The sequence below is a fragment of the Danio rerio genome, chromosome 13 (assembly GCF_049306965.1).
Source record: "Danio rerio strain Tuebingen ecotype United States chromosome 13, GRCz12tu, whole genome shotgun sequence".
NCBI classification, from domain to species: domain Eukaryota; kingdom Metazoa; phylum Chordata; class Actinopteri; order Cypriniformes; family Danionidae; genus Danio; species Danio rerio.
Genome location: NC_133188.1, coordinates 41,766,898 through 41,784,524, shown reverse-complemented (window position 1 = coordinate 41,784,524; position 17,627 = coordinate 41,766,898). Strand labels below are relative to the sequence as shown.

Sequence of the window (17,627 nt, the reverse complement as noted above, 5' to 3'; positions counted from 1 at the left end):
AGATGCCTGGGCACATCAAGAATATAAAGCACTTGTGAGTGGAAAGAAATTTGAAATGGATGTATTAAATCAGGCGATGCAGTGGTGCAGTAGGTAGTGCTGTCGCCTCACAGGAAGAAGGTCACTGGTTCGAGCCTCTGCTGGGTCAGTTGGCGTTTCTGTGTGGAGTTTGTAGTTTGTCCATGGGTTTCCTCCGGGTGATCCGGTTTCCCCCACAGTCCAAAGACATGTGGTACAGGTGAATTGGGTAGGCGAAATTGTCCGTAGTGTATGAATGTGAATCAGTGTTTATGGTTGTTTCCCAGAGATAGGTTGTGGCTGGAAGGGCATTCGCTGCGTAAAAACGTGCTGGATAAGTTGACAGTTCACTCCGCTGTGGCGACCCTGGCTTGATAAAGGGACTAAGCCGAAAAAAAAATGAATGAATGAATGAATGAATGTATTAAATCAGTGTTTCTCAACCATGTTCCTGGAGGACATTTTCCATGTCTCCTTAACCAAACACATCTGATTCAAATCATCAGCTCATTAGCTGAGACTGATAGACCTGTATGGGTGCGACACACAAAGGAGACATCCAAAACAAGCGGTGTTGGTAGTCCTCCAGAAACGTGGTTGAGAAACACTGCATTAAATGACTTAAAGTTAGTGACTTAAACTATTGGGTGGGACTTTCCTGGATTGTTGTCTGTTGCTATTGGACGATCTCATGTGAGCTACTGGTTGTCCTGTCCTCCCATTTCTACAGTAAACCTTATCGGAGATTGTTTCCACTCAATATTTTTAATGATCTGTTCTCAAGTGGTATTTTGAAGTGAATTACAGTTTCCACCTGGTATTAAAGTGTTCAAATGGGCCTCTCATGGCCACTTGTGTTCACATTTCTTCAAAACCCTTCACTCTTATTTCAGGCTCTGCATCCCTTTCATGGGAGCGTTTAGTGGGATACACGAGTACTATACCAAATAAACAAACCCTTGTTACACGTATGAGTGAGACGGGAAAGCAAGCTATTGAAAGGATGTGAATGGCACTACTATGAAACTACTATTGTGAATGTAATCCAAAGTATGGAAGTAGGAACTTTGTTTTGGTGCACTTTCTTACAACATATCCTAGCAGGCACAGGACGTCAACATGACATTGTATCCCAAAGTTGTGGGATTTTACATCTTGTTTGGAAGTCAAAACTGAGTTGATGTAAAAACCCAAAGTCAGGCCGACGTCAATGTTCAGCGTCGGACAGATGTTGCATTTTGGTTACTACCCAACGCAGCCTAAAAACAACCAAATATCATCATCTAATGATGTTACAGCTTGACGTTGCGTGGATGTTACTACTATGACGCCTATCTGACACTGGATTTTGGTTGCCATACCTGACAAATAAATGTTAGTATTTGACATCAATATGACATTGGTTTAAGATGTTGGCTCGACGTTGGATTTTGGTCACTTTCCAACACACCCTAAAATCAACCAAATATCATTGTCATTTCCAATCATTATTGAAATAGGATTGTCTTTAGATGCTGGTGACCCAAATCTAACCTAATATTAACGTCTTATGATGTTGTATGTCTGCAGGGATAGCATAAGCTTCATTTCATTGACAATGTTTATTTTGCTGGTGACCAATTCATCTGAGAAAGGTAATCCACTGAAAAAAATGGACTTGGCAATCATTAATCAAAATCTAATCATTCGCTTCCTTGACGGCTTAGGTGAGATATGTTTAGTCACGCCCTCTAATCATTAGTTTGCTGGAAGTGAATAATGAGGGGAGTGGTGCAAAAATAAAATCCCGCCCCCTACTCATTATTCAGTTTCAATTGGACATCCATCATCAAACTCAGTCTTGAAATGGATAGTTCACTCTAGGGCGGGACGATATTGGAAAAATGTAACATTACAATTTTTTATACATATGATGCAATATGAATACAGTTTAACCAGATGACTTGATATTACTATTTGGAAAGAATTTATAACGTTAGATCGTTTCTGTTAATTCTGCAGTGGAAGTGTATCTCTATAAAATGTAATAGACAATCTTTAAAAATGTTGGGGTCCCTCAACACGTTTTCTGTGTTGTCTGTGCCATTTGCAGTGTATTTCTGCATTTGCATGTGTTGAGAGTATTTTCATGGACATATTTAGTCAGCGATTGCTGAATTAATGTTTACTATTTGCATCGTCATAAAATATAATAAACTTATTTATAAACTTTTTGGGGTCCCCAGACACATTTTCGTTGTGTTCTGTGCATTTTGCAGTGCATTTCTGTATTTTCAAGCATAATAATCTATAAACACAATCAAGAAAAAAAAGATATAATTCAAATAAAGTGTTTTATCGTTTCCAGAGCCAAACAGTGTTCAAGTACTGTAACTGAATTATAAAATCAAAACTATTTAATAAAATTATTCATAGTTAAGGTCACAAATGGTACAATATCTTACACTGGAATGCTTTTAAAATCATTATACTACCACAGGCATCAAAAACACATGCAATTGATAAATTATAATACAAACTCACCATTGCATAAATCCTGCGATGTAACTATTATCTATGCTGAAACAAGTGGAAGGAGAGTAAATGATGACAGCATTTTCATTTTGGGGCAAACCACCCCTTTAAGTCAGTAGCTAGATTTTATTTTGTGGCTGTTTGAATGATTAACTGACTATTTACGCTATGAAATCTCTGGAAATTAACTAAAGAGGACAAGCTCAAAATATTTTAGACCACAATTACTTATTATTTAGCATTGTCTAGTTGTCCAATGGAAATAAATCCTAACATCATGTGTAAACAATGGCAGAGCAGGGAATAGATATGTTATTTTGAACAAAAATTGAAATCGGTCATATAAAAAAGAACAGTCAATTCAGATATAGTGACAATTTTTTAGAATGGTCAACATTTCATCATATCTTAGCCAAAAGTCATTTAATGTGTGTGTTTTTTTTCACTTCCAAGTCCTTTGTGTCACATCAAACACCATGTCATATCAACTTGAATGCTGGAGCTGTGAATAAATTGTGGCAGCCTATTTTATAGACTACCTTGCAGTGCAAAACTAGCCTTGGCATCCCATTTTCCCAACCGCTGCTTCATGGCCAAGGTTGACATTTCTACAGAAATCACTAGTTTGAATGTATGAAAGCTGATGAGATGGATTTCACCGCTGTTTATGTGTGGGTGACATTCTCATCAAACCACTGTCAAAAAATGCCACATTGGTTCCCGCTGCAAAGTTTCAAACATTCTAACCAAGTATATAAAAGCCTTTCCTGGTTACATTCTCAAACAAATGAGCAAATCATTTCATTGAAATTATAGTTTGTTATATTTCAACAGTTGTTTGACACCATGGTTAAAGAACCTAACATACAGAAACAAAACCTCAAAGTATTTCCTGCTTACATTCTCAAACAAACGACCAGATCTTTTTTTGAAATTATAGGTAATTATATTAAACAGTTGTTTGACGCCAAGGTCAACGAACCTAACATGTTAATACAGAAACAAAACCTCAAAGCCTTTGCTGGTTACATTCTCAAACAAACAACTAGATCTTTCTATTGAAATCATAGTTAAATTTATTCAACAGTTGTTTGATGTCATGGTCATCAAACCTAAGATGTTAATACAGAAACAAAACCTCAAAACCTTCCCTGCTTACATTCTCAAACAAATGACTAGATCTTTTTACTGAAAATATCGTTATATTTAACAGTTGTTTGATGCCATGGTCAACGAACCGAACATGTTAATACAGAAACAAAACTCCAAAGCCATTCCTGGTTATATTCTCAAACAAACGACTACATCTTATTATTAAAATTATAGTTGGCTATATTCAACAGTTGTTTGACACTATGGTCATCAAATCTAACTGGTTAATACAGAAACAAAACCTCAAAGCCTTTTCTGGTTACATTTTTAAACAAACGACTAGATCTCTATATTGAAATAATAGTTATATTCAACAGTTGATTGACACCATGGTCAACGAACCTAACATATTAATAAAAAAAAAAAAAAACTGCAAACCCTTTCCTGATATAAATTATAGTTAGTTATATTCAACAGTTGATTGACGCCATGGTCAACGAACCTAACTGGTTAATACAGAAACAAAACCTCAAAGCCTTTGCTGGTTACATTCTCAAACAAATGACTAGACCTTTATATTGAAATAATAGTTATATTCAACAGTTGTTTGACATCATGATCAATGAACCCAACATATTAACACAGAAACAAAACATCAAAGCCTTTCCTGGTTATATTTTTAAATAAACAACTAGATCTTTAAAATTATATTTAATTATATTTAACAGTTGATTGGCGCCATGGTCAACCAACCTAAAATGTTAATACAGAAACAAAACGGCAAAGACTTTCCTGATTACATTCTCAAACAAACGACCACATCTTATTATTAAAATTATAGTTAGTTATATTCAACAGTTGATTGACACCATGGTCAACAAACCTAACTGGTTAATACCGAAACAAAACCTCAAAGCCTTTCCTGTTTACGTTTTTAAATAAACGACCAGATCTTTATATTGAAATAATAGTTAGTTATATTCAACAGTTGTTTGACATCGTGATCAACGAACCTAACATATTAATACAGAAACAAAACCTCAAAGCCTTTCCTGGTAACACTCTCAAACAAACGACTAGATCTTTATATTGAAATAATAGTTAGTTATATTTAACAGTTGATTGACGCCATGGTCAATGAGCCTAACATGTTAATACAGAAACAAAACTGCAAAGACTTTCCTGATTACTTTCTCAAACAAACGACTACATCTTATTATTAAAATAATAGTTAGTTATATTCAACAGTAGATTGACGCCATGGTCAACGAACCTAACATATTAATACAGAAACAAAACCTCAAAGCCTTTTCTGGTAACACTCTCAAACAAACAACTAGATCTTTATATTGAAATAATAGTTAGATATGTTCAACAGTTGTTTGATGCCATGGTCAACGAACCTAACATGTTAATACAGAAACAAAACCTCAAATCCGTTCCAGCAATATTCCCGCAATCAGCTAATGCCTGCTCAAGTGCATTTAATGTGCACCAGCATCATAATTATACATTATGCAAGTCTAATATGTTTTTACATTTCAAAACACTTTACTTTCATCCTCGGCGAGGCAGCATTTCAAACACCAATGTTATCATAAAGTATAATCAAGCTCATGTTTTTGCTGGATATCATGCTGCACAGTGCAATGAACCAGAAAACCAGTTTTCAGTGATCCTCTCATCGCCCTATTCAGAGGCCACACTTTGTTACCATGCACACAACCAGGCGTAAGGGAAATCAAAGACAACCATTTATTTTGGACCCACTCTGTGCAGATCTTGTGTGTGTGTTTGTGTGGCTATTTGAAGGCGTACGCTGCTGAACGCTCATCCGGGAGGGCAGAAGCTTTATTCTGGCACTACAGCAGGGCTCTGTGCACTTTTAAACCTGTGATAGCAATCCACTAAAGCCTTCACTCTATAAATAGAAGCTTTCAGTGTAATCTTCGAGAAAAAAAAAAAAAAAAAGAGCTGGTGCGCATAAGCTTCTCTAAACATGCAGATAGCTTAAAGTTAGTGAAACATTGCTTTTTAATGCTAAAGCTATATTTCCAGCGCTTATAATGACAAGTTGATCTAGAAATGCTTTGAGATGGGAGTTCTGTTTAAGAATTCATAGATACAGAGGGAGTGGTATTAATTATAGAGTCTGTGCCATAATAAAACGCTCACATAATAACCGGGGAACAAAATAATCAATGGCTTAATCTTCATTTCAAGCTTGATTCATATTTAAAACATTAGAAAATGGAAATCACTCTCGGCTACGAGGTCATAAATGGAATATGACATAGTTTGGGAAGGAATTTAAAGCTCATTTGAAAAGGGGGATGGAAGACGAAATTGGGGGCCTATTTAACTCAACTGAACCTTGATAATTCCAAAGCACCGTGTTCCGCTTGATCGGAAAAGCTGCCACCTTCTCCCTAGGGGGTTATTATTTTCAGCAAGTAAAACCGGAATAAGCCATAGGACGGTTACTCCTTCCCTCTCTCTCTCTCTCTCTGTCTGTCTCTATCGCCACCTCATTATTCATTATTTTTGAATCACTGTGCTGGAACTGAAGCGAGACAGTCAGCATCCATTCTCGGCCAACCATCTCTGTGAGCTGTTGTCCTTTCACAGTATGCTGGGTCATCCCTGCCTCCAGTTGATCTCTATCTTGTGCCAGTTGTGAAATGTTACAGATGCTAATTAGCTGTAATGTCTGCGACCCCGTTAAGAGTCCATTATGCGTCATCCCCCCGTATCAAAATGTTCATTGCAAGCAAATTCCTTCAAAGGCATTTGCTGCAATCTGTTGCTGCCAGCTTCCGTGGCAGGAGACAAAGCTGGACAGCAGAGGGACGACTGACAAGGCGGCTGTCATTGATGGAGTCTGACAGCAGCATAACAATTACGTTTAGGCCAATATAGGCTAAGTACGGTGTCAGGAGCTTTAACTAAGTTCAGCTTAAAAACAAGCCGGTGCATTTATGATCTTCCTAAATCACGAAGATGGCTGTGTGTGACTATTACTTGATAGAGAAACACTTTGAGATGGGAATTTTGAAATATTCACAGAAACAGCAGGAGTGATATTAATAAAAGCGCTAAGTGCTAAATTCAAATGCACATTTGTCGCCAAAGCTTTTCCGGAGAGTATTTGGGAATTGTTTTATCTCCATTTTGAATTCACAAAGCAGGCTTTGGTTTCATTAGAAACCTCTTGGAATTCCAAAGAGACTAAAAAATATGTTGGCTTTTTACTACATATTAAAATATAAATAAGATGACGTAATAGAAACACCTTAGTACCCCGTCCCGAAAAACAAAAAGAATTAAAAAGAATTAGTCAATTAATCACCATCCAGGTTATCACACATCTTAAATGACGTAACATCAAAAAAAAGCAAAAAAAAAAAACACATCAACAAAGAACATTTGTTTTTGGTAAACCCTGAAAATGTTATAAAACGAAACAAAGAAGACATCAGTAGCAGAGCACAAGTGAGCTCTTTTTGGTGTTCTCCTATGTGGAAGGGTGGAGGAATACAAGGGGGCATCATAAAGACAGTATAATTAAGCTGTGAAATGAACTCCAGCATTAAAGGCCTGCAGCTGTCTGGTTCATACTCACCCTCCTTGGATGGGCGCCGCACCTCTGCGCTCAGATTGCACACCTGCGCCGTGCGCACCTGAGGAGTCAGGCATCCTTCGGTTTGGGGATTTAAAGGCAACACCACGTTACTGAGCATCAGCACGCTCTCAGATTCCCCATCGCCTAAATGTTGCGGGCAGGTGCATTTAGCGTAGACTATTCCACACGATTCAGCTTTCTCTGCTTTCAAGCAGTTTTCCAACCACGTGCATAACACCTGACATCCAAACTGACTCGGGCTCGCCTTGTTTAAAACCACAAACTCCACCACAGACCTTTCCTCGTCCTCTGTCTTCTTCGTCGTCAATCCGTTGTAGTCGTAAGGAAACACTCGCCGGAGCTGCACAAAATTTTTGTCGTAATGCAAAAACACATTGATATTCTTGGCGTCATCACACAGGTGCACAATGGACTCGTTGATCCTCAGCAGCTCGTTGATCTTCTCGTGGGAGAAGTGGTCGAACTGGTAAGCCAGCAAGGAGAATTCAGAACAGCTAATTTCTCGTTTGTAAAGTTTTAGGTAGATGCTGTATTTGGTAGGATCTGGGTTCTCCAACGTCCAAGTGCAGTTTGTGAAGTTCTTGGGAAACATTTCACTCATCGAGTAGGATCCATAGATAACTCCTTTCACCAACGTGGAACACCAGAAATCTTGGGCACCAGTATATCCAAACATAACCAGGAGATAGGTGGAAAATATATAAATCAACAAATTACGAACAGCCTTCATCCTATGTCATTTGGCCTGCAAGAGAAACAGAGGATGCACTGTTTATTGTCAGACTATATAATAATGCTTTGTCAAAGAATTTTAGCCTAAGATGAGATTTGTCTTTGTTTATCACACACTCACCTACATTGTTCTTTTGCACAGCTTATTTTCTACTATAAACTACCATCTAGATTTTACAGAGATTCAAATGATTCATTCCATGGGAATGTAGCACATTTCGGATAAACATTGCCACCTTGTGGTGTTTAATAAATTGGGGGTAATAACTTTGGGCATCTGCTGTGGCAGGATAAAACACCATAATATTTAGCCATCAAATGATCATTTAATGTGATCATTACACAGTGAATGATCTTTACCGTGTTTAAATGAGTGACAGCGTCGGACACACAAATCATCGACATCCAATAGCTTTGTGATCGTAAAATTAAACCGCGACTCGCTCATATGAAAGGATAAAAGGCTGGCATTAAGAGCGCACCAACAAAAAAATGACATTTCACACCGTAAAACGATTTATTTTATTCAATAAGTCGAGAATAGCGTGTCGCAATTCTGCAGTGATCTACATGTCTGACCGCATAATAATCATCTACATATCTCAGTCTGCTCAGACACAGTTGGGATTTCCATTCAACTCTTATTCGCATACGTTTTACAAATACCGTCTTTTATATAATCATATCCGATTGCCTGGATGGATTATAATGTCGTGATCTGTGTGAGGACCACTTCCCTTTATTGAATGCAATCTATGCTTTCATGAGGAAAAAAACTTTGATTTCGACGTGATGCTTCTGTCTCCGTGAAGATCAGCTTTACGCACATCACCATAATGTGTGCAAATGTGTTGAATTCCTAAATATTCTAGAAGTCTGAAAGAAAGGCAGATGAGAGAGAGAGAAATAGATGGGGTAGAGAAAAGCTATTCGATGTCCTGTTTGCATGAATCCTGCAGGCAATGCAGCTGTGTGCAGTGTCACAGCATTCCCAAAACGAGCCTTTATTTTCATTCTTTAATCACCTTAAATGCGGCACTGTTTGTACGACTAAGCAAAACGTGTACGATGCATTATACAGAGACGTTATCCACGACTATAAAGGACGAGACAGCATTGGCGCACATTGTAACCATCCGCGCTACTTTTCCATCCTTTCCATCCCCATCTATGCTGTCGCGTCGCGCACTTGGACTTTTCGTTCTTTATGCTTCCAGTTTGTCGCGTCGCGTCACGATCAGCAACATGAACGGTTCAGGAAAACAATGTAGCCACACACACACACAAAACAAATGAATACAAAGAGCTACAACGAAGCGTTTTCATATCTATACTCTCTTACAAAACCTAAGTAGTCTACAGTGTCTGTCAATCGTGAGTCTTTTGATTAAGTCCCCAAATCGGATTTTATCCGATATACAGTCGGCACCAAACTCCATTCTATGTCATTTTCCAGCGAAACTCGTCGATCATCCTTTAACTTCGCACTGCCCCCTTGACGAAACGTTCGAGTCCTTTGAAATATTGACGTAGTTTGTATTGCATTAATCAGAATGAACTGTGGAACTCAGATCTTTATGCACTGAAGAGGGATAAACTTGGGCGAGGGCCATCTCATTATCGCACAAACCCATCTATTTTTCCGTCACCCTATTTGCCAGTAATAATCACAATAATAAACAGATCTTACCTTGCACTCTGAAAGCTATGGCTATTTTTCCCACATACTTGGAAACATCCTTTTTAGAAATGAAACGCGTCGCTCCCCTGCGAATCGATATCTCCCATTGCCGATGATAGAAGTCTAGAGCAACAAGATGGTCAATGAGCAAAAATGCATTAGACTCCAGGCTGGATCATCATCATCATCATCATCATCTCGCTCCTTTTTCCCCCACCTCACAACGTAACCAAGTGATGAGAGCGCAACAGAAGTGAGCAGGACTAAAAATGTTGTGAATCTCGACTGATCATTAGTCGTTGTCTGCCCGTCCCTCAAGAGATGCCCAGGTCGGGTAGCAGGTAGAGCGCAATCCCTGACGGATGGAGGATGCTGCTGACTCGCTGTGGAGTGAGATGGAAAGCGCTTTCTCGCCGAGCCTCAGGACTGGAGCTGCAATATCACGTCACTGCCACTAAGATAAGGCACGTATGGACGTCTCGAGCTGCGTCTCTCACCAGCTCGCCCCCCTTCCCCTGGATAAAACAGAAACTCTTTTTTATGGGGAAAATCTAGGCAGAGGAATGTCCCTCGGACTGGAACTGGAACGACACGCTTTATTTTCTGCAGCCGCCTGGACTATTTTATCAAAAACCAAAGGAATAATAATTAATAGGAGAGTCGTTTCCTCGGGAATAATGGTTTCGCACGGGATTTTGAGAAATGTGAAGAACTCGTGAAGTTGCTTCATCTTTATCTCACCATCATTAAGAACTGGATTTTTAAGCTGTAGAAAATACATTGGCTGTTTTTTTTATAACTGAAATGCTCGAATCCACTGAGTATATTGTAATTTTCTTAAAACTAAAATCACACAAATTGCTGAACTTGGAAGATGCATCGACGTATACAGGCGATATGACATTTGGATTCGAATTCAGATGGGACTGTGCAACTTTTTCAGATATAAACATGTTGATTTAGGTGTCGAGAGACTTGTGTTTGTGGCTGTCCGTTCAAGAACGCACCATGGAGATAACAGTTTCCAGCAAGAGATCTTAGGTACAGTTATGCTTTATATAACAGCTGTAGATTTTGTTATTAAAATGGAAATGAAATAAAATAAATTATGGAGAACACCTTTTTGTAATCTTTTATAATACATAATATTTTGATAAATTAGTAAATACAGCATCTCTCCAAAGACTTCAAAGATTACAAGAGAAAGCTTTATATTACATACTCAATATAAGTCGCAATGATGAAACTATGGACTTTTTAAATAAATTATAAACTTCTAAAACTTGCTATATTATGTAAAGATGATGCAGTCTGTCGAGATCTACATGCAATTCAGCTCAAAAATGTCAATTATATGAAATAATTTTATTACAAATGTATGTTATGTTAAATCTATATATAAAGTGACAAATAATGACAGTACTGATTGTCAACATGCCCCTCATAATTGATCACAGTGCAAAGCACATGCACAACATACTGTTTGTTTTTTTTTATTGCAAAGGAGTATGTTTGGGATACAGAGGACAAAATAGAGATAGATTTTCTCTCAGATCTTTATCTACATGGATCTCCATCTGCACTGATAATTTACCTTTACATGTTTCTTCTTTCAACAAAATGTTCTTTCTAATGGAAAGAGTTTCTATAGAAATGTGCTTAGAAGTAAGGGGGAACAGGGGTTTCAGAAATGTTCTTTTGTGAATTCTGAATACAATATATTAATTATTTCGCAATCAATTGGGGGGTTGTTCAGGTGGTGCGAAAGACCCATGACAAGGGTCTAGAATTTGTCTCATACATGAGCTCATTTGTCTTATTTTCACAGGCTATGACATCATGAATTGTGAAAATATACCATCAAAAAATGCTTTAAGCAGTATCCTCTGGTGGCTGTTGTAACTTAGTTTTGGCAAATGCAAACAATTATTTTTCATGAGTCCAACATCCAGCTGTGCAGGAAAACATACAATCTGATGTCAGTGAAGTCAACTTTCATTATTGTAATGTTTTTAGATAGACAAAACATTTGTCGAGTAACTTTTATTTAATCTTGAACCTTAATCTTAAAACAAAAAGTGATCAATCAGAAAGTGTATAAGAATAAAAAATTAAATAACTGAATTTTAAAACAGATTCCTATTTTTTCTAATGATAAGGGAGAGCGGGGTACAAAGTAACACTTTTTGGTTTTGGCCAAGTAATGAACAAAAGTAATGGTTAGACAAACCTTTTTATTTATTTATTCATTTTTTACCGACAACACAAAAGCCTCTCCTACAATTGAGCACAGAAAGTATGATCGCCAGACCAATGGTTTCTGTGCAGAATTGCCAAAAGTGCCAAGAGTAAAAATGTTACTATTTACGCCATCTGTGGAGCAATTTGTAACAGACAGAGGGTTAGTTGTTATACGTGCTTACAACGTCAGATTTCACACAATTATTTTAAATTAAGTTTACTTTAAATAGTACATTTCCTCAGTACTTAACACAATTTATTTTAAATTCTACATGGCACAGAATGTGCATTTATCTATTGGATAAATACATTTGGATTTATTTGCATTATTATCCATTAATATACAAATTTTAAAAAATTAAAAATTGAATTAATTTTTCAATTTTAAAATTCAAAATTTCGATTCGAAATTTTAAAATTCGATATTGATTTTGTTAGTTTAGTCTGTTATTTTTTTAAATCTTTCAAAATGGTTCCATTTTATTAATGGTTCCATTTAGCCTGTAAGACGATAATCGGATGGATGGATGGATGGATGGATGGATGGATGGATGGATGGATGGATGGATGGATGGATAGATGGATAGATGATAGATAGATAGATAGATAGATAGATAGATAGATAGATAGATAGATAGATAGATAGATAGATAGATAGATACCTTATAAATAGCAAATACCTTAAAAATCTGTTACATTTAACCATGTGTTACTTTATGCCCCACACTCCCCTAAATGATGCAATCATTTTGTATTTTAAAAATAAGTATTTATTCATACTTCTTTATTCTAAATCTTTTGGAAATATTTTTTGTACTAGAGACTAAGCCGAAGGAAAATTAATGAACATTTTTGGTACATATTACCACCCGATAAGCTAATCCAAAAATAGTGCTTAAAATGTCACTAAAATGTATTATTTAAAACATAATTAAATAGAAAATGAGGCGAATAACTGCAAAAAGGTCAGCTACAAGCCTGCTTTTACAGAAAAAAGCTTTGAATAGCATCAAAGAGATTTGAATTTCACCTAATTACAGCTATACAAATACATAGAATTAGCATTAAAATGAAATAAGGACATTTCATTCAGCGCTATAGAACTTTCAGTCCAATCAAGATGAATTACAGTAATGATACAGTTATTTGTGCCCTACATGAGCTTATTTGGCCTATTTTGACTGCTATGCCATCATGAATTGTGAAAATAACCCATCGACAAAAGCTTTAAGACCAAGCAGTCAGATCAAGGTCCAAGCAGTACTGATCAAGGTCATCTGCTATAATCACTACAATCAATAACAGAGAGAGCAGATGGTGCCAATTTCAACAATATTTACAACATTGTCACTGTAATATATACTGTAATCATCTTTTAATAATCCAATTATACACAAAAATCATAAGACAAAATCTCCAGCATTCTCAGTTCATGATAAAAACTGACAAATGACAAGCAATCAAAAGTACAACAAAGAGGTACAAAATGATTTATCAGGTCTGTTGGGTGGTGTCACACACTTTGTGCACTCATTGGTAAACATTGGTAATGTTATAACTTACATGAATGGTTGTGAGGATTTAATGGAGCTCTAGCATATATAACAGACATAAACAACCCACAGTAATATTCCTGCCGCACACAGATTAAATGATTCATATAATTACTAAGTTATGGCTGTACTGTCGCTCAGAGGTAGACGCTTCATCCCATGAACACTAATCAAGTCTTTCTCGTGTGTATTTAGCCTGTGACAAGGTCATTACAACATCAAACTATCTTGATCAGAGGAACGCTGACCACAGCCTGGAGCTTTCATCTCCGGAGGCTTTAGTCTTTATTTCAGCACGATAAACACAAGTATCCTGGTTTCAAAGTAAGATGGCACCACCATTGTGTCTTTGACCTATGAGAGTAGCTTCCATTATAGTGTGCTTTATGGGTTATGCCTTGGGAACTGTCCTCGTGTTTTTGTGTGAATCTGATTTATTTTTGAGGGAAAAAAGCGTCTGAAGATCTGCTCTATTTATGCCTACACAATGAGTGAATAAAACTAATAGACCGCAGGGTCAATGCACATGGGACTGGTTTTGTAGTGTTGTAATTATACTGACATTCATCCCGATAGCCTGGGAAAAAGCAGCTCTTTTGGCAAATTAGTGGCTATATCGTGGATAAAATCTCAATTATGACTTTTAGAAAAAGTAAGCATGACGGTCCATTCCTAACACATCAGTAATTCTATGATAACATATAAGTGACATACACATTTGCTAAAATGTACGACATGCTGTTAGATTGTGTTGATTATTCTATGGCTTAATGTGTTTACACTATTGAGCTGTCAATCAAGAATTCAAATTTCAAAAATGTTATTAATTATATGATGCGGCTACAGAATGGCATTTATGAGTTCAATATAATATTAAGTGACATTAATGGGACAGTTCACCCAAAACTGAAAATTCTGTCATCATTTACTCACCCTTTACTTATTCCCAACCTGTTTGACTTTCTTTATTCTGTTGAACACAAGAAGAAGATATTTTGAAGGAAGCTGAAACCTGTAACCATTTCCTTCCATGTTATTTCCAGCTTTTTTCAAAATGTTTATATTTTGGTGTTACTTAAGGGTAAATATGCATTAAAATATTTCATCACTTTAAATTAATACTTAAGTACATACTTACGTGTTCAGATTGAATTGAGCAACACTTTTGATGCCATTGGGCCAGGGTTTGGTTTTATGGGTAGATTTAAGGTGGGTTAATGTGTAAGGAATGGCTATCAATATACACTCACCTATCACTTTACTAGGTACACCTTACTAGTACCGGGTTTGACCTCCTTTTGCCTTCAGAACTGCCTTAATCCACCATGGCATAAATTCAACAAGGTTCCTCAGAGATTTTGGTCTAAATTGACATGATATCATCCCGGAGTTGCAGCAGATTTGTCAGCTGCACATACATGATGCAAATCTCTTGTTCCACCACATCCTAAAAGTGCTCTATTTGGTGACTGTGGAGGCCATTTGAGCACAGTGAACTCATTGTCGTGTTCAAGAAACCAGGCTGAGATGATTCGCGCTTTATGACAAGGCGTGTTATCCTGCTAGAAGTAGCCATCAGAAGATGGGTACAGTGTGGTCATAAAGGGATGGACATGGTCAGCAACAATACTTGGGTAGGCTGTGGCTTTGACACGATGCTCAATTGGTACTAATTGGCCCAAAGTGTGCCAAGAAAATATCTCCCGCACCCTTACGCCACCCCCAGCAGCCTGAACCATTAATATAAGGCAGGATGGATCCATGCAATCATGTTGTTGACGCCAAATTCTGACCCTGCCATCTGAATGTCGCAGCAGAAATCGAAACTCATCAGAAACTCATCAGATCAGGCAATGTTTTTCCAATCTTCTATTCCAATTTCGGTGAGCCTGTGTGAATTGTAGCCTTAGTTTTATGTTCATAGCTGACAGGAGTGGCGCACATTGTGGTCTTCTGCTGCTGTAGCACATCCACCTCGAGGTTCAACGTGTTGTGCATTCAGATATGCTCTTATGCATAACTGGTTATTTGAGTTACTGATGCCTTTCTATCAGCTCGAACCAGTCTTGCCATTCTCCTCTGACATCTGGCATCAACAAGGCATTTATGCCCACAGAACTGCCACTCACTCGATATTTTCTCTTTCTCGGACCATTCTCTGTAAATCCTAGAGATGGATGTGCATGAAAATCCCAGTAGATCAGCAGTTTCTGAAATACTCAGACCAGCCCATCTGGCACCAACAACCATGCTATATGTTTAAAGTCACTAAGATCATCTTTCTTCCCCATTCTGATTGGTTTGATTGCTTTGTTTGAACTGCAGCAGATCATGTTTGAACATATCTAAATGAGTTGCTGCCATGTGATTGGCTGATTAGAAATGTGTGTTAACAAGCAGTTGGACAGGTGTACCTAATGAAGTTGCCGGTGAGTGTAATTACAGAAATTAATTACAGATGCACATGAATACATGCTATCAGTTTTCAAATACAAGTATAATGTAAAAACATGAATGAACATAACAAATGCATTGTAGCAAATGATTCATTGGTAATTAAGCCTAATATAAAGTGGGACAAATTAACATTTACATTAGTACGTTTATATAAATCAAGTAAAAGTTTTCTCTTTGAAACTTCAGATTCAATAAAAAATCTAAATTGTTCACCCTCATTCTATCTAAGGCTACAGAAATGATTGGTATTATCAGTTTTCAAGAGCCGGCATGATGGTGCAGTGGGTAGTGCTGTCGCCTCACAGTAAGAAGGTCGCTGGTTCGAGCCTCGGCTGGGTCAGTTGGCATTTCTGTGTGGAGTTTGCATCTTCTCGCTGTGTTTGTGTGGGTTTCCTCCGGGTACTCCAGTTTCCCCCACAACTCCAAAGACATATGTTATGGGTAAATTGGGTAAGCAAAATTGTCCACAGTGAATGTGTGGGAATGAGAGTGTATGGGTGTTTCCTAGTGATAGGTTGCAGCAGGAAGGGCATCAGGGCATAAAACATATGTTGGATAAGTTGGCGGTTCATTCCGCTGTGGCGGCCCCAGATTTATAATAGGACTAAATCTAAAAGAAAATGAATGAGTAAACTAATTTTTTATGGTTTTGAAAGTGATTGCTGTTTTGCTTTTCCCAGTACTGGGTTGCAGCTGGAAGGGCATCTGCTGTGTAAAACATATGCCGGAATAGTGGGTGGTTCATTCAGCTGTGATGACCCCCAATAAATAAGGAACTAAGCTGAAGGAAAATGAATGAATGACTGTTGTTTTGCTAAATAAACAACATCTACAGGTATGAAAAAATCTGTATGATGGTGAGTATTTAATATAGAATATTAATTTCTAATTGGGAGTAAGATCACATTATATCATTGCTTAACTCCTGTTTGCTTGACTTGTCTTACTTTAGACCCTTAAATTTAATACTTGTAATACTTGTGATTTTAAACAAACTCTTACATAAATAAGTAGGTTATAGATGGCAAAACATCCTAATTTATTAAACAATCTCTTTCATGCGAAGCTGCGAAAGTCTTTCATTTGACATTCGCACACTCGACTTACTGGAAAGAGTCAACATGGAAAATCTTTTAATGAAATATCTAAAAGGTAATTGATTTAAATGTCAGTGATGAGCGACATTTAAAAGTGCATTAACAAAAGAAACCGTTTATAATTAGCTGCATACACATTTCAATGACAAGGTGTCATTTTTTGTTAACTAGAAAATATTTCACACACTGTTCCTGCAAGAGTCATTTCAGCAAAAAATAAATAAATAAATTTAAAAAATGGATAATTGACAGAATGAAGTGTTTTTAAAGCCACCGGGAGGGGTAGCACACATTTACAGAGAGGACACAATTATTGCTGTCAACTATAAAGTCCATACAAAGATTTTTATCAGTAGCAATCTGTCAAAGCATGCTTACTAAGAATCAGTACTGATATAAAACTGCAAACTTTTTTTTTTTTACTCGCGCACAAACCTTCACTGCAACAACATTATCCAAAAAGCAGTGATTGTACTTCTGCTATGCGTATCATCAAAGTTTGCAAGTAATTACCTTAATGCACAATTCGATTTTCTGTACTGACAATGCATACAGCGTTTAATAATTATGTAACGTCTATGATTTCTTCATCGTCTACT

General features: G+C 37.1%; 1 protein-coding gene across 18 annotated transcripts in view; it reads right to left on the bottom strand.

The window, feature by feature from the left end:
- Positions 1-10,130, bottom strand: part of adgrb3 (adhesion G protein-coupled receptor B3) — a 319,420-nt gene extending 309,290 nt beyond the window's left edge. For all 18 annotated transcript variants that reach the window (XM_068213097.2, XM_068213098.2, XM_073920225.1 and 15 more), the window contains exons 1-2: positions 9,690-10,130; positions 7,247-8,012 (exon numbers count right to left, since the gene is read on the bottom strand). In XM_068213097.2, the coding sequence (XP_068069198.1) occupies positions 7,247-7,997 (751 nt within the window). In that variant the 5' untranslated portion in view covers positions 7,998-8,012; positions 9,690-10,130. The remainder of the gene's footprint in view (positions 1-7,246; positions 8,013-9,689) is intronic.
- Positions 10,131-17,627: the final 7,497 nt, after the last annotated feature.